The sequence below is a fragment of the Oenanthe melanoleuca genome, chromosome 14, assembly GCF_029582105.1.
Source record: "Oenanthe melanoleuca isolate GR-GAL-2019-014 chromosome 14, OMel1.0, whole genome shotgun sequence".
Taxonomy (NCBI): Eukaryota; Metazoa; Chordata; class Aves; order Passeriformes; family Muscicapidae; genus Oenanthe; species Oenanthe melanoleuca.
The window spans coordinates 6,616,094-6,641,375 of NC_079348.1; the positions used below are offsets into that span (position 1 = coordinate 6,616,094).

Below are 25,282 nucleotides of genomic sequence, written 5' to 3' on the forward strand. Positions count from 1 at the left end.
TTGTTGATTAAAAATAAGCATTCTTGGCCACCTAATGCTCTTCTTGTTTAGTGCTGCTGTATGGTGGTATTGTGTTAACATTTTGGAGGAATACTCAAGGATTTGAGCATGTTTTTCTTCTCACTTAGACTTTGCAAATGACTGAAAAGCTTTCCCCACTCCTAACCTCTCTTCTGTTGTGCAACAAAAGAGCTTTCCTTTAAGCATCTTGGTTTCCAAGCACAAGGAATCGTCTCTGGGCATTACTGAACGTTTGACTTAAGGTGTGATGAATCCTCTTATGCAAGTTGAATTTTTTGATGTATGCTGTAGATTAATGTTTAATTTGCCTAAAATGAGTGTGGAATTAATGTTGTTCAGATTTTCTTTTTTAAAGTTGTTCTGTTCAGATCTTGAGTTTTATACAAAATCTTTTTAGTCTGCATTGGATGTTGCAGCCTGACTTGGTTTGTCAGGGCTGTTTCCTTTGCTGCCTGTCTTAGAAAGATGATGATTGTAACAGTACAAAAACCTTATTCTGACTTCATGACCTGCATGGGGGAAAGCTTTTTAAACAATCTGAAAACTTACCGATTTCTTTAAATGTATTGGTTTCTTACTGTACTGACATACCAGTTGTTGTCTTTGCACTTTGGTATCATTCTTGGGGAGGGACATATTTTGGTGATATGTGGCACAACAGCCGTTGCAAAATAATGGTATTGGTGTTGCTGAATTTTTAGGTTTCCTTGTTTCTTAGAAGTAAAGAAATCCTAGTGTAGTTCAGAAAGCTTCTGCAGCTTCTTGTGACTTGAGTACAAAAATGCCAATAGCTTCCCTAAACCAGTATAAAACTTATTAGGAGCTGTGCATGTAATCCAGTAAATCCATAGCAATATTGTGAAAACTACATAAAAATGCAAATCTACACTTTTTAAACTTGATAATGCTTATGCATCCCCTCCCCCTTTCTGTCTTTATAGGTCTACGAGGGCTAATCAATCTTGGGAACACATGTTTTATGAACTGTATTGTCCAGGCACTTACCCACACTCCACTGCTGCGAGATTTCTTCCTCTCCGACAGGCACAAATGTGAAATGCAAAGCCCCAGCTCATGTCTGGTCTGTGAAATGTCTACGCTCTTTCAGGAGGTGAGTGCTGTTTGCCACAAAGCATCACCTTGTTACAGATGCTGTTTATCACCCCAAAAGGAATTGTGTTCTATTTGCAAATATAAAGGGAATGCAAGTCATGTTTCTCTTCAAAATGTAATAAAACAGAACAGTAAAGATTGAGACCTCACTGTCAAAAATACCCAGGTGCTGAAAAGAAAACTGATGGCTTTTAAGTCCTATTCTGAAGTCACCTTGTTTAGGCAAAGCTGGTATTGGAAATAATTACAGTGCTGCCTGTTCTTCTGAGACTGATCTGAGAGTCCTTAGTTTTAAAGCTTAATTTGTGCTTTAATTAAAGGTGCAAGTTGTAACTGGAAAATATGTCATGAGCTCTTTGGGTGATAATGGGAGTGAGAATAAAGCAGTGGTATACATCCTTGTGGTTTAAGGTACTGGATTATGTAGGTCTGTATGAATATTTTAAAGATCTCAATTCAGTGCTTGTTCACTTGCAGAAACATCTCTGTGCAAACCCAGTAAGGGCCAGGAAGGAGGATAAAGAGAAGCGAATGCATTGCTACAGTTTGTGTCTTCCCTGTACAAGCTGTACTTCTTTCCCACTCAGGAAACTTGCTTTGCAGTGTGTCTTTACTGTAGGTCTTGTCTGTGCTGCGTGAGACAGGCACAGGCTTTTCCTTAATAAATAGCCAAAGAGCTTTATTACCTGTCTGTAAGGATTGTGGGTGGACATGGGCTTCTTGTTCTAAGAAGTCTTTCAAAATAAACCCAGTTCTGTGCCTTTCCCTCAGTGGTAGATCTGCTTTCTTGGTAAGTGAAATAAAACCAACTAAAAAACCAGAAAGAGCTGTAGTGTACATGCTGTCATGGAGCATTTAAAATTGCTGGAGATATCTGTACACAGAGCAGGTTTTCTGTGGATGTGCTGTCATGGAAGTTCATTCTGACCAACCTAAAACAGCTTTAACTTTATCTTGTGATTTTCAATTTGATTTTACTCCTGTGCTTTTTTCACCAGAAATTACTCTTTTTGGTCATTGCAGGTGAGTTAAACATACATAGAAGAAGGTAAAGCCTCCTTAGTTGTTCCAGTACAAAGTTGTATTCTGCTCATACTCAAGACTTCTGAGGATTTACCACATTTCATGCTGCTTATCAATCATTAGCTATATGTTACATTTCTTATTTTTGTTCTATTTTTCAGTTGCTCCTGAGTCTGTCAGGAAAGGAGGTAAAAACAAAGGCAAGCAGACCAATAGGTAGCAGCTTTAGGATTATTGAAACCAGATGTGCAGTTAAGTGGGGAAATACCACAATGCCTAGATAAAAAAATCAGACATGGAATAGAAATACCAGTTTCAGTACACTGTTAATGCAGAAACCTATTTGCTTATTTAAAAACAAGGAACCGTTATATTCTTGATATCCTTTCATCAAATAGTGATATAAAGTCTCATGCTGATGAACATCACCAGACTCTATTTACACATGCATTTTTTTAAAAAATCCCTTGGGAAAGGGGAAATGAGTGTTACATTACAGATTGAGAGGCTGCAGGAAAGATCAAGACTCTCTAGGTAATGATTTTTGTTTCCATTTTTGTATGTGGAGCCCTGTTGATGGCTCAGGATGCCTTTTGCTCTGCTGTGAGCAAGGAACAAAGAACAGGCTGTTATCCAAAATGGGCTTAAATGCAGCATTTGTTTTAGTTTCAATTGTAACCAAGTTTAATTTCACACACAACTTTGAGAAGCTTAACCTTCATTTTCAAATCAAAATTCATGCCTACACTTGCATTAGTTCTATTAATTAAATGTTCTGCAACATGAGGGTGTATGGATGAGGGAACAGCCATATCTGTGACACCAGACTGCAGACAGCAATAGTCCCTGTCCTTATTTCACATTAAATACTGCAGCCATGTGCTGTGGGAGGACACAGAAAGTGACTCAACCTCCTTGAAGTAAAACTGGAGCTTATTCCTCCTAAGCAAAACTGTTGGGTCTGTAACCAATTCAGTGTATTTTAACTCACAAGCAGTAAATACCTTGTTGTACTTATGGCTCTGTCAGCACCCATTGTACAGTTCTGTTCCCAGTGAGTTTTAGTTTCTCTGCATTAAGAATTAAAATTAAAGTCTTGAATTTTTTGGAGCAGACTGGTTATGTTTCATGTCTCAGCTCTATGCAGTGATTGTAATGAAGATTCTGTCACTGCCTTTGCAGAGCTGAGGTCTGAGTGAAGGAAGGCAAACCAGGAGATCTCAGTGCTATGATTAAGAATTCCTTTGTAATTGAATTACCAGGGAAACTCTGATTCAGGTTCTGTCTTGTTTCTACATAGCTTTCCCACTGGGATTAACTGGTGTGGTTATCCCAAAGCATTTTACCCAGGGACAAACAATCAGGGCAAGGGTTGATTTCATCTCCCCTCCATCCTACTTTTCTGAAGGTGTGATCTTAGGCAAATGGAATGCCAGGGGATCTGGTGAGTGCCTGAGTGGGAGCTCTCCAGGAGAAAAAGCAAGACTGTTTTGAACATTAAATAAAACTTACTATATATAAATAAGCAAGTTTTGCTCTTTTGCCTCTTAAACAGAAGTTACCCATCTCATTTTATTTCTTGTTTGTTTAAGATCATGTAGTTATATAGGTTGAGTGATTTCTCTGTGATAAATAGGAAGCTACAAAGTTCTTCCACCTTTAAGTAGGTTGGTGGTGAGTAATGACTGTCAGATGGTTCTCAGGACTGAGGTGGTTTTTTTTCTGGTAGCTTTTCTGGCAGACACACCAAGCATTGAGCTCTGTTTGTTTTAAAAATATCTCAGTGCATCAATTAACATTCTCATTTGTGCTACATGAAACCAATTTCTCAATAGAATCATGACATGACTTACACTGCATAAGAGAAGGAATGAAAAGGGTTTGGGAATGACAGATAGTGGTGAAGCTGGATGGAGGGCAGATAGAGCACACAGAATTCATTCACTGAGCCTTTTGGCTGAAAGGGTTGGTGCACTCCTCTTTACCTACTGGTGTTTGTGTTGTGGTTTTGCTTCACCAATGAAAATGAATTTCAGGATGGTTCACACTCTGAGGTTTATCTCAATCCTTTTCAGAATGACCACTCAGGAAGGTAGGATTAGAAGATCTGTGACTGGAATAGTAAGAATACCTGGGAGTAGAGCAGAATGCAGTGCACTCACTCAGAGATGGAAGGAACAAAACCTTGCTTTTTCCCATCATTACTCATCCTCATGAGCTTATCACAGTGCACAGCACAAGCATGGGAAGAATTGAGAAGTGAGAACCAAGAGGGAAAAGGAGAGATGATTTATAGCTTTGCTATCTGAACATGCTACTGTTGAAGTGACATGCATAAAATAAGTTGAAACAAAGGTACAAGAGGAGGGGAAAATGTAATTAAGGTTCTTTATATAGACAGAAGCCTTGCATTCAGTCATGGAAAATACAGTTTGTGCTGATTTAGTAAAACCGTTTCCCTAAAATAAGTGTAGAACATAGAAAGTTCATGCAAGAAAAATGTATTTTGTGATTCTTTGGGCCATTGTTTTTTGGGAAACCTCCAGAAGGTGTTCTCTTGCATGTGTTCCATGTGTTGCCCGTTCCTTTCATCCATTGTAAATGGCCAGATAATTGAAAGTCTTTAATGACAATCAATTTCCAAGAGGAGTTTTTGACTTCTCAAATTGGGCTTTAACCTGGTACAGGATTTCTGCCTATAAACTCATAATCACGAAGCTCAGAGACTGTTTAGCAGATACATGTGCAGCATAAATCAAATTTATCTGTTTGTTCACATAATTGAGAAACTTCTGTGCATGTTTTTGGCAGGAGGAGGAGAAAGAAGTACAGATGTGTAGTACAGTGGGGTCTTGTTTTCTTTTAAACCCTCAACGGTGTCTGTATTTTTTGGTAACAATGCAAATTACAAAGCCTATAGTTTTCTAAATCCCCACTAGATTCTTTCTAGAATGCAACAGCAAGTCTTTTAAGTGGAAAAACAAAATTACTTTTACTTGGACTGTGTGTAAGAATGGAGACTTTGAATCTTGGTTGGTTTATTCCTTTCTCCCCCCTTCCCTTTTTTTTTCCTGGAACAGCAATTAAGAAGTGTATTACCCAGCACTTTGAAATTGCTCATACTAGTTCTCTCCAATATAAACAACTGATACTGCTGAATTTAAAACAAATTTAAACAAAAAAAAAAGTTTAGATTATGTTTGGAACGGTTGTGCCATTGAAGTGTTTTAAAGGTGACTTGTAAATACATCACTGTTTATATTTGCACACTTCAGTGAAAAGGTTGGAATAAGACTTTACATGGACTCTTTTCCTTTTTTGTGGATTGGAACAGCCCTGATAGGCTGCTCTTCCCAGCAGCAAGGAAATGACAGAGATGGGATGGATGTTTTATACATTCCAGTCAAAATATTGTTATTGAATGTACTCAGATTCTTTGTTTTATTTAAAATTTATTCAAGCAGTGAAGCTTTTCCCCCACCCCACATTCTTACCAGGCAGGTTTCTAGGGGTTTTTTTTGGTGATAATAGTTAATAATTTGCTAAAGCTTCACATCAGATCCTTCTCATCCTACTGAGGCAGCAGAGATTGTAAAATCTGCTGGCAGGTCTTGTGTCTGCAGTGGAGTAATTACATGGAGTGCTGGTGGTTAAAATGACCGGAGAGCTCTGGGACTAATTGTAAGGAGTGACAGAACAGGGAAGTTTTATTGCTGCAGTTCCCTGAATTATGTTGAGCAGCAGCTGCATCAGCAGATTTCAATTACCACACTCCTGCTCCAGTCCCTTAGTGTCATCCTTGTTGGCATCAGTGTTAACTATTGATCTTTGTATTTATAGAAGCATTTTGTGGTGTTTGGCTGCAGAGGTGCAGCTTCTTGTTTGGGAAGAGCAGAGCTTGTGAGGAAGAAATTTTTCTGGGAGGAAATACACTAAAATCATGTAGAGAACCCTACCAATATGGGGACTAGATGAAGATTGTGCTGCGCTTTGCCAACCTGTCCCTTAAAATACAGTGTTTTCTCTTGGCAGGTTTGTAGCACAGTGCTTGGACTCACATAAAATGCTCAGAGACTGTGCAGGGAGAAACTCAGGGCTGGGGAAGGAAGCTCACTTTTCCAATAAGGATGAGAATTATATACTGCTGGGGGTTTAAATCTTGATTTTATTCTGTGTATTTGTCACTTACTGTCTTCTATTTGGGAAGAGTAACTGAAAAGAAACCGCCATGGATTTGATAGGATCTTGGGAAAACATAATTGTGGCATTGCAGGTAGCATTTACTGGCAGATAGCTTTGCTGAAGGTGAGGGAAGGCAAAAAAACTCAAAAATGTTCACTTATTAAAGATAAAATGTTACTCTGTCAAGTGAATAAACTCTTCTGGGCCTTTTCTGACTCCTGCAGGGACACCACAAGCATCCCTGCTTATCTTTTGGAACTGGTATCACTGTGCAGGGATAGAGGAAGGGCTGAACCCCAACCCAGGGAAACACAGACCCTCAGCATGGGTGGTTTTTTGGCATGTTTTTTTGGGGTGGGTGGGTTTGGTTGGGTTGGGTTGTGGGTTTTTTTTTTGTGGGTTTTTTTTGTTTGTTTGTTTTTTTGTTTGTTTGGGTTTTTTCAAGTGGGACCTGGCTGTTTTTTAATTTTAAAAAGTTTCTGTGAGCAGTGTCCTCCTGCCCTGTGCTGATTTCCCTTCCCAGCTGTGTCACCCCCCCCCCAGCAGCAGCAGTGTTTCACATCAGGCTGTGCTGACTGAATAATTCATCTCTGCACTCTCTAATGTGCTTCTGGCAAAATCACCTGGGGCAGTTTTAGTCACTCCAGAGCCAGCTCATCAGATTCTGACTGAAGCAGATGAAGGAGCAGATGCAGGAGCTGGTCCAGCACCAGATTCCCAGGCAGGGACACCCTGCTGGAGCAGTGATGGCAGCTGGCTTTGGGGATCACTGACTGAATGGGGACCTTCAGATCTGCAAACAGCTGGCTCAATAAAGTTGTTTTTAAAGCCTTTTACAGTGAAAGGCCAGTACTGGCATGAAGCTGCTGCCCTGCTTGGAAATATTTCCATAAAATTGGAGTGTGCACAGCATTTGGATGCAGAGTTGCCGTGGGTCAGGGATTGGCTGGCATCTAATATCCTCATCTTCAGTGTTTGTTCTGATGTGGTGGTGGGGGGTGGGGGGGCATTTCATTCACATAATTTGTGAATGAAACTGCTGATCCTTTTCAAATGCAGGATTTTTTTCCTTTCTTTCCTCCCTAGGCTATTTTAATAAATCCAATGGTATCAGTAAGCAAATTGTGAGTGATGCTTATGTCTGTCTACCCCACTCCCTGCACCCCCACATTTTTCAGGCTAATCCATGACAAATTGATGGAATTTCAGGGGAGAAAACTGAACTGCTCACTTCTGAGATCACTTCTCCAGTAGTCTGTGACAAAAGCTGTCTCTCTCCTTTATTATCAAGGCCATCAGAATTAAACAGTTTAAATTGATTTGACTAATTGCGCTCATTTAAGTATTTAACAATGAAATGCACTGAGGCTGTGCAAGTTGTTAACAGTCATGTCCTTCTGTTTGCTTTGAGCAGTTTTACTCTGGGCACCGATCTCCTCACATTCCATATAGGTTATTGCACCTGGTATGGACTCACGCACGGCATTTAGCAGGGTACGAGCAACAAGATGCACACGAGTTCCTCATTGCTGCATTAGATGTGCTACACAGACACTGCAAAGGTAAGGCTTGTCCTGAGCTCCAATCAACAAGGATTATTGCATCAAAAGGAGGTAGAACCATCTCTTCTTAAACCAAGCCTAGTGCCAGCACAGACAGCACTCTTAGCAAATTTCTTTAAAAATGTTCACTAGACTTAAAATATTTATAAATAAATAGACCATTCCCACTGTGAAAAAGTACCAAGAGTTAGAAGCAGACAAACCTATACATTGGTTTGAATCACCATCATAATGTTCTCTTATTGGTTGTGAGTCATTGTCTTTTCTTTTAAATTGCCATTTTAATTCTATTTATACTTGAAGTAGTTAGAACTCTTACTCAGTGTGTCATGGGACTGATGAAAATAACAGGAGAGAGGTTATGTCTTAATACTATTATTCTGCTTAAATATGATTTTACTGTATTTCTGATGTCAAATTGCTTACAGAAATGTGAATAAGAGAGTAATGGGTGGTGGCTATGGTATCTTGCTTTATTAGTCTATATAGAACAATATGTAATTGTACAATACAATAAAAATATTTAGTGCCATGCTTTTTTATATGAAGTATCTAAGTCTTGATTTTGTATTATATGAAATTATCTAGTTTCTGTTTGTTAGCTAAAGTCAAGATGAACTGAAAATTTCCCAATCCGCCAGTGTTTGCTCTAGCTTGATTCACTTACTGCAGCAGCGAAATTTTTACTCTTCCTCCAAGGGAAAAGTAGTAGTGTTGATACTAACAGAACAAACAAAAACTTCTTGGTTATCTAAAAGAAGATTTTAGCACTCAACCTTGCTCAAATGCTCTTAGGAAAAGCACTTAGGGTTTAGTTTTTTCGCTTATCAGAGGACTATCAAAGGGAAGGCTGCTGCTGCTTTTCTGAACTGTTGTGAATCTTACTTTTATCTCTGAGGTAGCCCTGCATGGCAAGGGCTTGTTCACATCCATAATTGGTACCTCCTAAAGAATCTTCTCCAAAAAAAGTATTGCTAAGGACAGGAGTATACAGAGCACTTCCTCTGTAGTTATTAATATCTGTCATTTGACAACCACTCACTGGATTTCAATAATCCAAATTAAACTGCTGTGGAAGTCCAGTAAGGAACAAAATCTACCCAAATATTGACTTCTCACTTCTTAATACTGAGTAAATTCAGCTGCAAACAGAAGCGCTTCTTTGTTCCTTTTAAATTTCTGAACCATAGGTCTAACAAATCTTGAAGCTTTCTTCATCATTTCTGATATAGAATAGTGCTGATATTTCTTTTACACATCCTCATTAATTAATGAAGTAGTATTTGTGTCTTGGAATTGTAAAGATACAAACTTGCAACAATAAAGGTCCCTTTGCTCTTCTCAAACTGATAAAGGATCTGCAAAGGCTTTAGAAAAAGATGTGGTTTGACTTTAAATGAAGAATCTCTGTGACATATTATCTTCCTTGACATCTCTGCACCCTGATTTTCAAACTTCTGTTTCTGAAGAAACAGAGAGGCTTTTATTAAATCATAGTAAATAATCTATACCACATCAAGGTAATTTAAAACAAGTGGTTGAACAGTTGTGTGGGAACCAAACATGTTAATATAAACCAGAATTTCAAGTATAGTCATGCAAAACCACATTTGGAATGAACTAGTTTTCAGTATAATGAGAAATTTTTCCCACTTGTGTATCCACACAGACGCACTTGCATGTGAAGTGTGCAGATGTAAAAATATTATTACTAATAGTGAGAATATGTCCTACAGCTACAATAAGCAAATAATACCTCCCCTGCCAATATTAAATATTTATTTTAATGAACGAAGAAAGCTTTTAAAGCTTCCAGTCAATAGTAATGAAATTTTACAATTAACACCCAGTGAAATAAAATAAAGTAATGGGGGCAATTTTGCTCTAGTTTTTGGACATTATTCATGATCACCAAGGCTTCAGGCACCAAAGTAAATGAAAGTGTTCCTTATGTGTAAATATCCAGTGATGTTTATTTGGCTGTCATTGGTCATTTATCCCTTTTTCATTCCATGTACTCAGCTGTCTAAGAAGTGTCTTAATCAAGTGAAGAAAAACCTGGGAGTATTTGTTGTTGATCTGTCACTGCCTAAATTAAGAAAAATGATTTTGATGTCCATGTAAAGGCAAATTTTGTAATCCTATAACAGCCCTGAGGTAATTATATGGGTGGGCTGGCCCAGGTAATTTTGGTTTGGTTTGTTTGGTGTTTTATGTGCTGGTTGAATCTATGCTTTGTTTTAGAGGCATCTGTGGAGTTTTGAAGCCCAGGATACCTGTCAGATCTCCATGTCTGAGGGGTGACAGATGTGCTGGCACTGTTGGGTTGAGCTATGGCATCTGGGCAGGGCATATTCTGTGGCTTCTCTGTGCTGCTGGAGTAATAGAAAATATTTCTGAATAAAAGGGGTCGACTCTATCTTACCTGTGCATAACTTTTTCAACAGCTGGAGGCAAGTGATCTAACTAGAAAGTAGTATTTTAGTGGGAAAAGTAGTGTAAATAAATCTGTACTTCTGCCCAGGCTGTCAAGCATTAAATCACCTTTTAGTCAACATGACAGATGCATCTTTATCCCCAGTGCTCTGAGATAAATTCAGGGTTCTAATTCTGCAAACTTCCACACCAGTGAGGTTCCAATCATGCAGACACTTTTTAGTTTCCCACCTTTGTCTCAGACATCTTCAAGCTCAGGGAAACTTAGACCAGAATCACTTAAAAGGATCTCTTAAAAGAATCAAGACTGCAAGTCAAAAATTACAATTCTGCCCATTGGCATCACTGGCTGTGGGGGTTTCTGTATTTTTTGCAGGAGCAACAGCACTCAAGTGGCAGAGATGGATACTGGTACACAAAGGTTCAAAAAGCAACATAAAAAAATAGAAGTAATCCTGTGTTTTTATCCCAAACCTTATTCAGTCTAAAAATAGGGAGAGTAGTACTTTAAAGCTGATCATTCCTCATTTATTTGGATTTCTTGAAGCATTTTGCATTCACCTTTAGCAAGGGGTGCTGCAAAATAAATCTGAAACCAGAAAAGGAATGGTGTACTGAGATCTGGGAGGAAAACACTGCCCTGCTCTGTGAATTCTATATGATATTCTTAGGAATTGATAGAGCTTGTGAAACATGTCATCTGCTCTGATCCATATAGATTGGTGTGTACACTGCTTTGTCAGAAATAACAGGCACTTGTTCAGAGCACCAGGGACCAAAGCAAAGCAGAAATATTAGCATTAATGCCTTGTTTTGATAAACACCCCTTTTAAAATCTGACAATTCTTGACTTCCCTTTTCTCATTTAAAATACAGAATGGAAGATTGAGGTAAAACTTGTATTTTTATATTAAAAGCAATATTAAAAAGTTGTCTGTAGCTGTTTTTACAGTTGCTGTGTATTATTTACCTTTAGTGGTATATTAAATGCCTAATTTGAGCACAGATTAACATGGTTAATTATTGCACAGACACAGTACTAACCTGTGTGGGATTTTTTGAGAGTTGAATTTAATTTGAGTCCAAACTCCTAAACTCAATTTTCAGCCATTCTCATAATAACATTAATGTGTACATTGTTATGTTTTAAGGTTTGCTTTAGTCTTGTGCTGTTTTCCCTGGACCAGATTTAAACCCCAAAAAATGTCTAAAATTAAAATCTCATTTGGGAGACAGAAATGTTGAAGGGAACCTTAACTTGAGCACAACAATCTAGCAGCTTCTAGTTCTCAGCTGCATAATATACCTCCCCTCAGCATCTGTTCCATATTGACAAGTGTGTGTAGGTGGTAATCTTACTCTTTTTTCCCTCCTCTCCAACCAAATGTCATGGGAAATAATGTTGAGTGGGTAATACCCTTCTGTTTTGCTGGGAACAAGCTTGCAGGATATTCATTTGAGACCCTCTCATTGCTGATCCTAATTGACTTGTGTAATTGAAAAGGGAGAGCTCAGTTCTCTCTGTGGGAGGAAATGACTGTCTGCTGAAGGTGTCCAGCTGGGATGGTACCTGTAGTCCAGGGAAAAGCTCTCAGCATTGCTTTTCTCCTTCTGCCCCCTCAAAACAAAGCAGAGACAATGTTTGAAATGAGATTACAAGGATATGGTAGTTGCATGTGTGTTCTTTAAAAAGGAAAAGTGGAGTTTTAACTAAAACCCAGTTAATTCTATTTTGATTTTTTTTCTTTAATTCTTGTGAATACAAGTGAAGCTTTTTCTGTAGGTGAAGGATGCCTTGTACAGTCTCTATCCTTCATGCTCTCTTCATTAGCTTAGCATAATTGAGCCCTTTAAAAGCTCTTAAGTTCAGTAAGATTTAGCTGAAATTCCCATCAAGAAATGCCTCAGACCAACTGTGATAACCCCCAGCTTGAACCTCTTGAAATCTAATTTTAGAGCATTTTCTTCAGAAGTCTTTTTAAGGAAACAATGTGCTTTTCTTGGCAATTCAGACAAAAGTTTCTAAAGCCTAAATCTGGCAGCTGAGGGAGAACTTTCCTGAGGCATTTGGAATCTAATTAACTCAAGTGGCCCATTGCAGCTTAGTAGGTATCACCTATTACTGCTTTTCTACCCTTAGTATCCTGTGGAACCTTTGCCAGATTATTATATAATACTTTTCAGCATAATTCTAAAGCTTCACTGGAAAAAAAATATAATTCTATCAGTTCCTACTACAGGAAAACTCCAGCTAGAGCACCTTAGACACATGAAAATGGTCTATTGCCCTACTTTTAGAAACTTTTAGTGTTTTTCAGATGGTTTTTTTGGACATTCTTGAGTAGAAAATAATTGTTTTTGAGAAATAATTGAGATTTGAGGAGTATTTCAATCTTAGTATTTCAGTTTCAGAAATCAAATACTTCCCAGCAAGTTAAATATGCTGGGAAACCTGTCCAAACTCAGGTCTGTTGCAGCAGTGCTGTTGAAGGAGATGGGAAAACATCTTGAGATGTATTTTAAAAAATAATTATCTGATGTTGTGTAGAGTAGTTGGCTTCTCTGATTGCAAAGCAGGCCCAGTTTGCATTTGTCCTACCCAAGGAAAATAAGGAGTGGACAGTCTGGAAGTCCAAGGAAAAGGGTATCATTCCTACTTCACCTGTGGGGAATGGAGGGAGAAGGCTTTGAAGCTGAGAACTGTGGAAGTGTTTGGTTATTTAATACTCTGGTTACTGTGAGAAACTGAATTGGCCTAATCTCAGCACTCAAATCCTAAAAATGACACTTTACTGGGACCTGCAGTGATGCCTAAAAGATGGGAATGTGTTCACTGTGCCCCTGGGGAGCTCAGAGGATTGCTGTGCCTCTGGAGAGGCTGGAGGAGGACACAGCATTACCTCCTCACTTCACATAAAGACATTTTTCATTTTCCCAGTGATGAAATCCTGCCTGGAAGGTGCACAGTGATATTGAGAGGCCAGGATGGAGGCAGTGGGCTGCGGGTGGGTGACTCTTTACAAACCCTCTCCCCTCACTCTACTTGCAGAAGTTGACTGGGATAGAAGTAAAAAGTAGCATTTGCTGACATTTCTTCTCTCTGGGAAGTTTAAATATGATTTTCATGAGCCACCTTGGCAACTCCTTTGTCTTAGGAGCTGATCTTTATGCCAGGCAGTGCAAAACTCCCTGTAAAGGGAGATAGCCAAACCCTTACTCAGGGTAAGTGCTGCTGTGGCTTAAAGCTTCACCTCTACATTTAGTCACCTTTTGGTTATCTTCTCTATTTTTCAAGGAGTTGAGCTTGTTTCCATGTTTTCTTCAGTGCACAACTTTTGCAGGGTTCTGTGTTGTCTTTGTGAATTCACAGTGTGAGTTAGAAAGAGTTACTGGAGACACGGTCCAAGACAAACCACTGTTCCCTCAGAGGATTTTTGACTTCTGAGCCTGTGTTTGCATTCCTGCAGGTGATGATAATGGGAAGAAGGCCAACAACCCCAACCACTGTAACTGCATCATAGACCAAATCTTCACAGGCGGACTGCAGTCAGATGTTACCTGTCAAGTCTGCCAGTAAGTCACTTTTCCTGCTCCTGGGCTCTGATTTGAATCTGCATCCCCTCCAGTGCTGTGCACTGAATCTTTCCTCTCTTGAATAGCAATAAATACCAGCAAAACTCCAGAAGGACAAGAACTGTGTAAGTGCAGCACCGTGAGGCACCAGCACAGATTTCCCAGAGAAGCTGTGGCTGCGCCTTCCCTGGGAGCGTTCAGTGCCAGGCTGGATGGAGCTCTGAGCAGCCTGGCCTAGTGGAAGGTGTCCCTGCCCACAGGAAGGGCTGGAGTGTGTTGATGTTTAAGATCTCTTCCAACCAAACCATCCTGGAATTCTGTAATTCTGTCAGCTAAATGCAATCAGTTACCAGTTACCTGTCACATATCAAGACATATCTAAAAAGCTGCCTGGAAAGTATCACAGGCTTATGCACACAAACCTTTTATTAGTGTGGAAAAGGTTGTTGTTTTCCAATATTATAAGGAAAATACTTCAAAGATCTCTTTGAATTTCAAAATACGTTATTGCAACTACATCTGAAGAAAATTCTGATGCAAAACCATATTTTCCTTCAGTCAGGAGCTTCATGTATCATCAGGAAAGGTTTCAAAGAGGCTGATGCCTAATGTAATCTCAGGAACCAGAAAAAAAGCCTTTACAAGAGTTTGGAAAAACATATTTATTATGCTATTCTGTACTGGACCAAGTTGACTTCTCTGGAGATGTTTGGTGTTGCCATAGTGCAAAAGTCAGAGTTCTTATTTTTTGTTCTGCCTTGCATTCTTGCTATCCTGCACATGGGCTGGGCTTGTTTGAATCTGCTTTTATTCTCAGTTTCCTGGAGGGATTTGCAAACGATTTACTGTAAGGAAAACATAGGAAATTTTGTTCTTGCCTGATAGAGCCACAGAATCCTTATGTGATAATGCAAAGCTTGATTTGTTATGACACAGTATTAACATTGATGAAGCTTTGACAGAAGTTTTCTTTTAAAAATTTACTACTTTTGCATAAATGAAACAGGGGGAAAAGGTAGAATATTGAAAGCTTAATTAGTTTGCAGAGTGAAAGACACTAGTTTTAAGGGAAGAGAGAACTCAAAAAATAAACGTAACAAGGAGCTTTGACCCCTGAAGTTCTCTTAAAAATGTGGATGCTGGAAGAAAAGATTTGAGTCAATAGCAGTTAAAATTTTGAGCAGCTTTTTCTGCAGTCTGGCTCTTGGCTTGTCTTCAGCTGTCTTTAGAGAGCTCTGATGGAGAACACAAGTTACTGCTTGGTGCAGTTGTTCTTCGGCCTCTCAAATCCCGAAGGCTGTAGGAGATGCTGAGAGGAACTGCAAAGCTGAATTCAGTGCCTTGCTGGACAGCAAAAGTATTTTAAAAGCCTTCTCTGTTTTGGGGTAGCCTTTAGCACCATCTTCCCTGTCTTGAGCATGCAAGGCCAGCTTCTAAACTAGTGTGGCACATAGTTGTTGTCACCAATTAACTGGTTTATACTGGTCAGTAGTGCCTCTGTCTCAGAGCAGCTCTGCTTTGAGTATCAGGGCTCCAATGAGTGGAAGAATGTCTTAAATACTTTTATTTTGCATTTAATACATCACACACATTTCCCCAAACATACAGCCTTAAAATATGCAGGGAAAGGATCAGTTGTGGGAAACCACTCTGGAGCAGCTCTATTTTCTGTCATCTCTGAGTGCCCTCTAGGGGTGATGGAGATCCCAAAGTCCTTAAAATGAAGTACACCCCAAAGCAAGAGAGAAACTGCTTCCTTTAAAGGTGTATGGAACCCTTCTCTTCCCCACAGTGGCGTTTCCACGACGATAGACCCGTTCTGGGACATCAGTTTGGACCTGCCAGGCTCTTCCACCCCGTTCTGGCCGCTGAGTCCGGGCAGCGATGGCAGCGTCGTCAATGGGGAAAGCCACGTGTCGGGCACCACCACCCTCACAGACTGCTTGAGAAGGTATGGCCTGCCACAAGCACAGCTTGGGCTTGGAGAAAGGCAGTTTGGCTTCATCTTGTTCTCCAGGTAGCTCTGAGCATTTGGATTAAGTGATGCTTTGTCACAGCTCTGTCACCAAACAGCATTTTTACACGTATTTTTGTTTTTTGAGTGTCAGAAGGCTCAGAGCAGCAATAAGCACTCAAAGCCTTTTGCCACATGTTGTAAGAATGAAACAAATTTTGCATTGGCTACTGCCAGAAAATGTGGTTTTACATGATAAAAATCACTAATGTCTGTTTCCGTGTTCATGGTTCTGGTGGCTGAGGAGGCACATGAAAAGAGTTTACATTGCATTTAATATTTATCTAAATTCTAACACCAAGTAGGAATCAGATTTTGCTCTAAGCACAACTGAGAGTCAGCTACTGCCAACTTAGTTGCAAGGATGCCATTAAGGATTAAAGGAATGGAGCTTTCAAAAAGAAAAGGTAATTCTGAGGCTGACACTTAGGCAACTTGGAAACAGATACCTCGGGAGAAGGTTATGGCTTTGTGTACAGCTCACTTCGATCTTTCAGCAGATCTGAAAGTCATTCTCTTGTGGCAAATGCAGATACTTTCCTGAGGAAGAGGTCACCTGGAGCCTGGGGCAAAGCTAATCCTCCTGAAATAAAAATTCATAGTCTCTAACATCTGATTTCTAATCTGCTTGACACCATTAAGATCAATAGTTTTAAGGAAATGAGGGAAGTAGTACAAATGAAAAATTGCTGATGCAGGAAGACATCAAGAGGCAAAACCAATTGAATTCTGTTGATTTTCTTCAACATAAAGATTAGTAGAATCACAGTTGATTATAGGAAAGGAAAAACATCCAGGTTCAAGATACTACCAGAAAGTATGGATTTTGGAAGGAAGTTGCACTCTAATGGATAAAGAGGATTTGGTCTATGTTTTTATCCAAAAGTTAGCAAGAAAAAAGCTGTGTAACTTCATGTCAGTATGGCCATGCAGCTGAAGCTTACCTGAAGAAGGAAGGATTGAGCAGGAATGTAATACAAAAATAGAAGTACAAAGGCATTCCAAATAACTATCATGGTAAGTTTACGAGCCTTTTTAGAAACTTAATGGAAAATAGGAAAAAAAAAAAAAAAAAAAAGACAAACCAGAAAATGATGGCACATAAGCCTGTAAAGGAAATCTTGTTAATTAATCAGGAAGCTGTGATGCTGTTTAGTGCTGGAAGTTGCTTTGGTCATAGTCAGAATGAGGGTGAGGGACAAACTGACACCTTGTTGCCCTCACATTCTTCATATGCATTAATGAAAATTTTTAACTATATTTCAAAATATGTAATCTCAGAAATCCTAGTTACAAGACAGCCTCTGGAGAAATGGTTGATTTGCCCTGTGGAAATGGAAATTTGGAGGAAAGGACTGAGAAAGGAAAGTCCATGATCCTGGCCTTTCTGTGCTGAGTTTCTGGAAAAGAGGGATTTTGCTTTAGTTTGTACTGAGGACATTGAGGTAGTCCATTTTCTGTTAGCACTTCCCTGTTCCCTAATGGTCTCTCCCCATGACTCCTTTGAGCAGTTCTGTCTGAAAAGTTTGAAAGAGATTTTTCTAGTTGTCAACAAAGGTTTTTTAGAAGGGTATCTGTATTTTGAAAAGAACTTTGTGTTTACAGACCTTTCCATCTCAGAGCTTTGATCCCAGCCCTGGAGGGCTACAAGGTAGAATAGTGTGTTGCAGAAGAGTGTCTTCCATATCAATGTTTTTGGGTTTGAAAAAAAAAATTTTTCTTTGCTTTCTGTATGAAAATGAGCTGCTCTGCTGTAGGAGATGAACTAACACTGAGCTTTCTCAGCCACTGATTCACTTCAGTGCAAGTTAGAGCAATGACCAATATCACATTTGGATATCTGAGCCATAGCATTTTACATTATTATGATTTTATTGTAGAATTTCCCAAAATTACTTAAAACCCACTGGCTCTTGTCTCTTGTGGTGCCAGTGACCCAAAAGTAAAAGCATTTTCAGCACATGTCAAAAACCATCTGATTGTTTTGTGCATTCCTTTGCTTTTCAATACTTTTTTAGGTTTACAAGGCCAGAACATCTAGGAAGCAGTGCCAAAATCAAATGTAGTGGTTGCCATAGCTACCAAGAATCTACCAAACAACTCACTATGAAGAAGTTACCCATTGTGGCCTGTTTTCATCTCAAAGTAAGTTCACAGGGGGCCAACAGAGCAGAGAATGTGATTTCCTCTCTGAGAGGATGAGCTGAACTCTTGGACGTGCCTTCCGGCTTTCAGTGACTGAATTTTATTATATAAATTATTATAAAGAACATATTGCCTTGCCCAGCTAGATTTTCTATTAAGATAGTGTTACATTATCTCTGATGTAGCTTTGCAGTGTGTCTGGGGGAATTTAACCAGCTTGAATCTAGAGACAGAATGGAAGGCTGGTCCAAAACCTGAACCAGCACAGAAACCAATCTCCAGTTACTGCCTCATCCCACATGGTAAAATTTTTACACTTTCACTGAAAGATTGCCACTGTATTGAAGGAAAACCATGGAAAAGTTCTCATATCAATGGAGAAACATTATAGTATGTTCTCAACTTCAGTGAAGTTTTAAACATTTTAAACATTTCCAAAGCAGATGTCAGGTGTAATTGTGGCAGATAATGTCACAGCTGGGTAGTTTAGTTCTGTTCAATTTCTCTCTGAAATGTGGTGTAAAGTAAGCAGCTGTTACAGCAGGTGAAGTCATTCAGTCAAGAGGCAAAGGGTCCTAGGAAATCCATGCCACATCCTGGAGAAAGGTGTTACAGGTGGGAAGACTTCCCCCTCTAATTCACAGGCCTTTCCAGACTTTGGCACAGTCATGCTTGCAGGTGCTCATCCCCACCAGCTTCTTCAGCTGCATCTTGATCACTGACCATGAGGATGTGCAGTGTCACATGCCAAAGATATTACAGACCAACTGGACTGGGTAGAAGCCCAGTTCTTTTGTTTTAATTTGGTTTCCTGAAGGATATTGTTTCATCACTGAATTGAGGTTTCAGGAGTGCTTGGCTTTTGGAGGCAATTTTGGACTTTTGCTTTTATTGCTGTCAACACGATAGACATTCATGATTCTGCTCTTTGGGCAAGTCATGGTGAATGTGCTCCACTGCTTTCCTATGCCTAGTTCAGTATTTGTGTTATTCCAAATGACTGAAGATTTTTTGGAAAATAAATTACTTTCCCTAAGTGACTGTGTTGTCCTGTCTATGCAAAATGCAAATTTCATTTTGTGTGTTAATGCAAGAGAGAAACACAAAAGATGAGAATTACAGAAGTCTCAGCTTTTCACATCTGGATCTGTTGCTAGGGAATTGTTACAGCATCACAATTGGAAAATAATTAACTTGAAGTGTAAATAGAGCAGAATTTCTGAGAAATGGAGAGGAAAGCTACCTTTAAATAGATACTCATTCATCTCTTTCTGGTATTTGTTCCTATTTCCATTTAATGTTCACTGAAGGAGATAAGGAGAGGATGGTGGGTATTGCAGGCCCCTGTTGGCTGAGGGACAAGGCTTTTTTTGTAAGCATATTCCATTTTTTGCCTTAATTTGAACGGGTGTTCCTGTGTAGGCTTGATTCCTGTCACTTGAGATGATTGGATGGGTGGATTCAGAGTGTGAATCTGAAGGCAAACTCTGTTATCACCAGTTCTGTGAGCAGGGTAGGCAGCAGCCATGGGTTTGAACAGCCCAGTGCAAATGAGCATTGGGTAAAGGCTCTGTGTGCTCTCCCTGTTTAATACTTTTTTTTCTTTAGTGTCAGGTGGGAATAAGTTTGTATGCATAGATATCAAGGTGAATAATTTAATTAATACTGTATTAAGATTGATCCCATAAATGGTGATTTATTTTCCTGTTAGTTATGTGTTGTTACTGTTTACATGGACATTCCCAGATAGCTGGTAAGAAAACTTTGGGGCTGTCCCTGCATAGTGACTGCAGGGACAAGGTGCTTTCATGTTATTATTTCTCTGCTCAGGACATTTATAAAAGACATAAAATTTAACCTTTCTCTAAGTGAAAGACCTCTTGTTTTTGCAGCGGTTTGAACACTCAGCCAAACTGAGGCGGAAGATCACTACGTATGTCTCATTTCCACTGGAGCTGGACATGACACCCTTCATGGCTTCCAGGTGAGTTCCAAGTCCAAAACTCCCCACAGATTAAGCAGAACTGGTTCCCAGTTCATACATGTACAGCACAAAACAATGAGCACACTTGAAGGGGTGCAGAGCAGTGTCTATGGTGGTACTTCTGCCACGAGCTTCTCTGTGGAAGGGGTAGCTTGTCTAAACCCATTTTTAGGTAAACTGTTGAGTTTCATGTGCCTGAAAAGGATTTCTATTTAAAGATTGTGGTGGGGTTCTTTAATTAATGTATGTTATGTTTTTGGTTGCCTGTTAAATGTATAGACCCAGCTCCATCCTGCCTTCAGAAATCCATGCTTTGGTCTCATTCTCTCAGTGCCCACCCACCTGCCATCCTGTGCAGTTGGCCAGAACAGAGCCAACCTAATCCCTAACCAGTATTCATGAAGTTATAAAAATCCTTCCTCTTTATTCCTGCACATATGTAAATCTGGGGGCTTTTGTTTAGTACCTTCAACTTCTGTTTAGAGAATGCTGCAAGAAGCAAAAACACAGTCCAGATTAAAATAGAAACAGCAAGACTTCTCCCACCTCCCAGGTTTGTGGAAGACATGGCATTTATATAAATGCACCTTTATGAAAGAGATTTCATCAGCTTAATTAAAAAATATTTATCAGATATTCATGCAAATATGCAAGAGGATATTCAGATTTAATTTATCTCTGAAGCAGTGCAGAAAGCCCCAAACCACAGTATCTCTTAACAGAGAGAGACTGTTTGATGCTGGAATTTTACTTACAATTTCAAGCTTCGCCTGCACTCCTCATTACCCATGAAAAAAAAGTAGGTGCTTCTACCAAGAGAGAAAGGAGAACCTTGAAGCTCTGTTAAATACTATTATATTAAGAATATTTGGTTTATTCCAGTATATTCCAGAGATTTTGAGACTTCCTTGTTCCTCTGTAGTGAATTCTCCCTGGATAGAAAAGGCTCTGCTGATGAAAGGTATCCAACATAATGGAATAGAGATGGGATAATCAGCAGGCATAACTCAGTAGTCTGAATTTCACCAGCTAGAAAATCAACAGCATAATCCTATTGCTGCTGTCAAAACACAAAATGAATTTGCAAGTCAGAGCCGGGATGATTGACCCATCACAAGATAAAGGATTGATGTAATTAGATAATTTCCTGGGTTTCAAATACAAATCTTTTCTTAACCTGTTTTTAAGCTTTTTGGATAAAACATTTGACGTAAACAGATGTGTATTTGAAGCCTTGACCAGGAGGAGAAATGGTGTTTGTGATGTAGCACTGCTGTGAGAGCAAATAAAGCATCTGTAGCATCCTAATCAGCCCTTTGCTGCTCGGCTGGAATAAGGACCTGGATTCTGCAAAGGGGCTGTGTGTCATGTCAGAGCAATTTCCTGGGTTTGGGAAGCCACTGCTTTAAGTGACTGGATTTTTGTGTGTGTGTGTTGCAGTAAAGAGAGCAGAATGAACGGGCAGTACCAGCAGCCGACGGATAGTCTAAACAATGATAATAAGTAAGTGGTACATTCCATGACTCCTATTGTGAAAGGTAGTTGCCTTCTAGAAGGAGATGGTGTTGCTTTATATCCTGCAGTGCCAGTGTATTACCATATCTAACAGCACAATAAGTCTGAAATGTTGCAAAATAAAGCTTCACTCACTGTAGTTCCTGCCCTTCTGGGGCTGTGGCAGCTGTTTCAGAGCTGAGGGTGATACCCCCAGCAAGTGGTCTGTGGGCAAAATTAAATGGTGTGGTCACATTATTACAAGGGATGAGTGTTTCCTTGAAATATTCCTCTTCCTATTGCAATGGCCAAGGGAGTTCCAAAGGACCAAAGAAAGTTAATAGAATACTGACACTCAAAGTCAGGAGTAGATGGTCCAGTAATCCTGGGGTCTGTTGGTCAGGTGTTGATTCCAGTCAGAATAAATGATGGGCTGGTGTGGGACTTGCTCAAGAATGTAAAGGGGGTGTAATTGAAACCAGTATCCATTGCTTTATGGGAATAGAAATGGTCACACAAACCTTACCTCTTCAGTTAAATAAGGTTACAAGTTTCATTGCTGCTGTTGTGTATTTAAATTCAAGGCACTTGGTTTGCCCCTAAAAGTTTCAGTAAGAAACTGGAATCACACAAAGATGTAAAACCAAGCTGAGCAGGTCTTACTGCAGGTGTCATCCATGCAGGTACCAGGCAGGTGTTGTGTGGGGCTACAGCTTGAATAGAAAAGGTCTGAAGGTAACACAGCTGATCACTTTTGAGGTTTGCATGTGCCTTAACTTGGAGAAATCATTAAAAATTCAGCAGATTTAGGTAATGAGAGCAAAGACATCTGGATTCCTCAGGGATCTGGGTGCCAGGGAACACCTGGGGCAGTGTCAGAAGGCTCCAGCTGGGACTGAGGGTGCTGTCCATGCTAGCTGGATTCAAGGACTCCCTTAGAGAGGGTGGCCCTAAATCAGTGGCTCTGTAGGCAGTCAGTGAATAGGTACCTTTTTGTGGCACCACTGTGTCTAAAGAGTTCTGTTTTGAACTTGAGTAGGAATATCAAGTGAAATTAGAGAGATTATTTTACCATTGTGTAGCTGTGCTTGTGTCACGCACAAAGTGTGAGGGCAGCATTTTATGAAAGAGTTAAAGAGAGTGGAAAATGCTTGAAAAAGAGCCACTAGTGTATTTAAGACTGGAAACAAAATCTTGCCTTAGAACAAAAGAGCCAAAGACTTCAGTCTTGCACTTCTAAAAAGAAAAGGAAAAAGGAAATGGGAGCAACTTGATTATCAGTATCTTTTTTGGAACATAGGTGGGCCTGCAAGTTTTTAGGCAAATGCATGGCAGCATCTGAGAGCTGGAAGTTGAGGCTGAATACATTCAGTATTTCAAAATAAGTACAGGCTTTGCAGATTAAGGACAGTTTATCAGTTCAGCAGTTTATCATTAGAAATATCTAAGATTACCTCCTTCCCCATACCTCAAATGCATTTTTTCTGGTTCACTAGAGTAGATCAGGGAAGTAAAAGGTCAGACTGCATAATAAGTGATCCTCTTCAGTAACACATCAGTATTGATCTATTTTAGAAGCAAATTTGGTAACCAGTATTGGTAAAGCTGGTAGTAGTTACCAGACTGGAGAGTTGCAGAAATAGCAAGACAGGCCACCCTCTTCCCAGCTAGTGTTAAAGCCAGTGTTTTACTGATGGATCAGATCCTTTACCATTGCTGTTTCTTATGAACAAAAATTTCTGCCTGTCTGAAAAGTCTGCTATTTTCTCCCTTTTGAGGCATGATGTGTTTTCTGTCCCAGGTATTCCTTGTTTGCAGTAGTTAATCACCAGGGAACCTTGGAGAGTGGGCACTATACCAGCTTTATCCGGCAGCACAAGGACCAGTGGTTCAAGTGTGATGATGCCATTATCACCAAGGCAAGCATTAAGGATGTGCTAGACAGTGAAGGGTAAGTGGTCACCTGGGAAGGGGAGAGGAAGGCAAATTTTAACCTTTGTTGGGTTTTCCTTACTTTAAAAAAACTCTTCTTAATCACAGAGAAGGATAATTTCTCTATTGAATATCCCCTATAATGCTTCAGCATCAAGACTGCACAATTATATTTATACATAATTGCTTTATTACCCTGGGTTTGCTGAAGGAAGGAGAAGGATGAGGGACATCAGATGACTCTGCAATGTCTGGAACTGGTGCTCATGTCCAAACTCCTGCTAATGGAAGGGATTCTGGAAACCAAAGTGATGTGATCACTCAGTGCAGGAGCTCTATGACACAATCCAGTCTGTGCCTGCAGAATCTTTGGATTATTATGAGTGTAAAAGATTTGAAGAAAAGCCATGAAGGAAGTGCTGTGATCCAGAATAGCAAGGCTCTATGGGAGGCAGGTAGAGAACATGAGCTGTTTCTTGGTTCATGGCTTTAAATTAATCTCAGATTGACATTATGGCTTCTGATATTTATATTACACAAGTTTTGGGAGGACAGAGCAGTATTTTTCAAGGGAAGCACTGGGGACTGGTGTATGTTCCAAGAAAAAAGAAACTTAAAATCTGAAGTCTTCGTTTTCAACTATGGACTTGGTACTTCAGAGATAGGTCTTTACCATTCTTGTTTTAATTATTCGTGACATTTTCAAGGATTGCTGCAGGCACAATGTTCAGGTTGTAATTTTTTTATAGATTTTCCTGTTTTTTCTTTTTTTAAACTTCAATCAGGAAGTAAAAACAGAAATCTATAATACCTGAATTTTAGTGTTAAATGACTTGACAGAGGACTTCTGCTTTGAGGTCAGCAGAGAAATGAGTTTGTTGTAATTCAGTAACACATGCCTGGTGCTCAGGTGGGGTTATGTCTGTGGAAAAACCTGCCAGAGGCAAGGAGGAGAGGTTGTACAGCACAGCTATTGCCCATAAAGGTTGGTTTGAGCTTTGATGCATTCCCTGGCTCAGATAAAGGCTGACACAGAACCTCTGCATCCTGTGGGGGAATCCATAAGGCTTGAATGGAATTACAACAATTGGAGCAGCTCAGGAGTGCTCTGAGCTCACCAGTGGCTGTGTCAGTGTGGGAGCAGGGTTGTGTGGAGATCAGTCCCCTTCTGTGTGACTGCTGAGGGGCTGGGCTCCCTTCAGTACCAGTACACACACAGTCATTAGGGACAGGAAGAAATGCATCCTTTAAAACACCAGATTTGGGTACAGATTGGCACATCAGATCTTTGACTGGGACATGAATGTTCACCCATTTGGCTGTTGCTTCATTTTGCTTCTGTTCCAATAAATGGGAGGCAGTTTTCAATAATCAAACTGATCTCTGGTACTGTGACTCTAAAGCAACAGTTGCATCTTAAAGCACCTTTATTTTTTGTCACATTAGTTTTAAGTGGTTGCTGCCTGTCAGCAATGGAATCCAATCTTCCAGAGTTTTCAGATCCTGAGTAGATTTTACAAGGTTTGACTCTTTCTTAGAATCATAGAATGGCCTGGCTAAGTAAAGACCTTAAATCTCATCTCATTCCAGCCCCCTGCCATGGGCAGGGACACCTTTCACTATCCCAGGTTGCTCCAAGCCCTGTTCCTTGCCTTGGACAGGGCATCCATGGAGTTCCTCTTTGATGTACAGCTGTTCAGTTCCCTGAGTTGCTGGTAAAATTAGGTCAGCTGGCTTCCCTCCTTCTCATCCCTGGTTAGTGTCTCTGGAATTGCCTCAAAATGAAAAGAAAACCAAAATTAA

The 25,282-nt window shown here is 39.8% G+C and overlaps 1 protein-coding gene across 2 annotated transcripts in view; it reads left to right on the forward strand.

Moving 5' to 3' along the window:
- Positions 1-25,282, forward strand: part of USP22 (ubiquitin specific peptidase 22) — a 92,422-nt gene that overhangs the window by 66,153 nt on the left and 987 nt on the right. For both annotated transcript variants that reach the window (XM_056503835.1, XM_056503834.1), the window contains 8 exons: positions 963-1,132; positions 7,754-7,901; positions 13,805-13,910; positions 15,703-15,861; positions 17,943-18,069; positions 19,962-20,053; positions 21,494-21,556; positions 23,349-23,498. In XM_056503835.1, the coding sequence (XP_056359810.1) occupies positions 963-1,132; positions 7,754-7,901; positions 13,805-13,910; positions 15,703-15,861; positions 17,943-18,069; positions 19,962-20,053; positions 21,494-21,556; positions 23,349-23,498 (1,015 nt within the window). The remainder of the gene's footprint in view (positions 1-962; positions 1,133-7,753; positions 7,902-13,804; positions 13,911-15,702; positions 15,862-17,942; positions 18,070-19,961; positions 20,054-21,493; positions 21,557-23,348; positions 23,499-25,282) is intronic.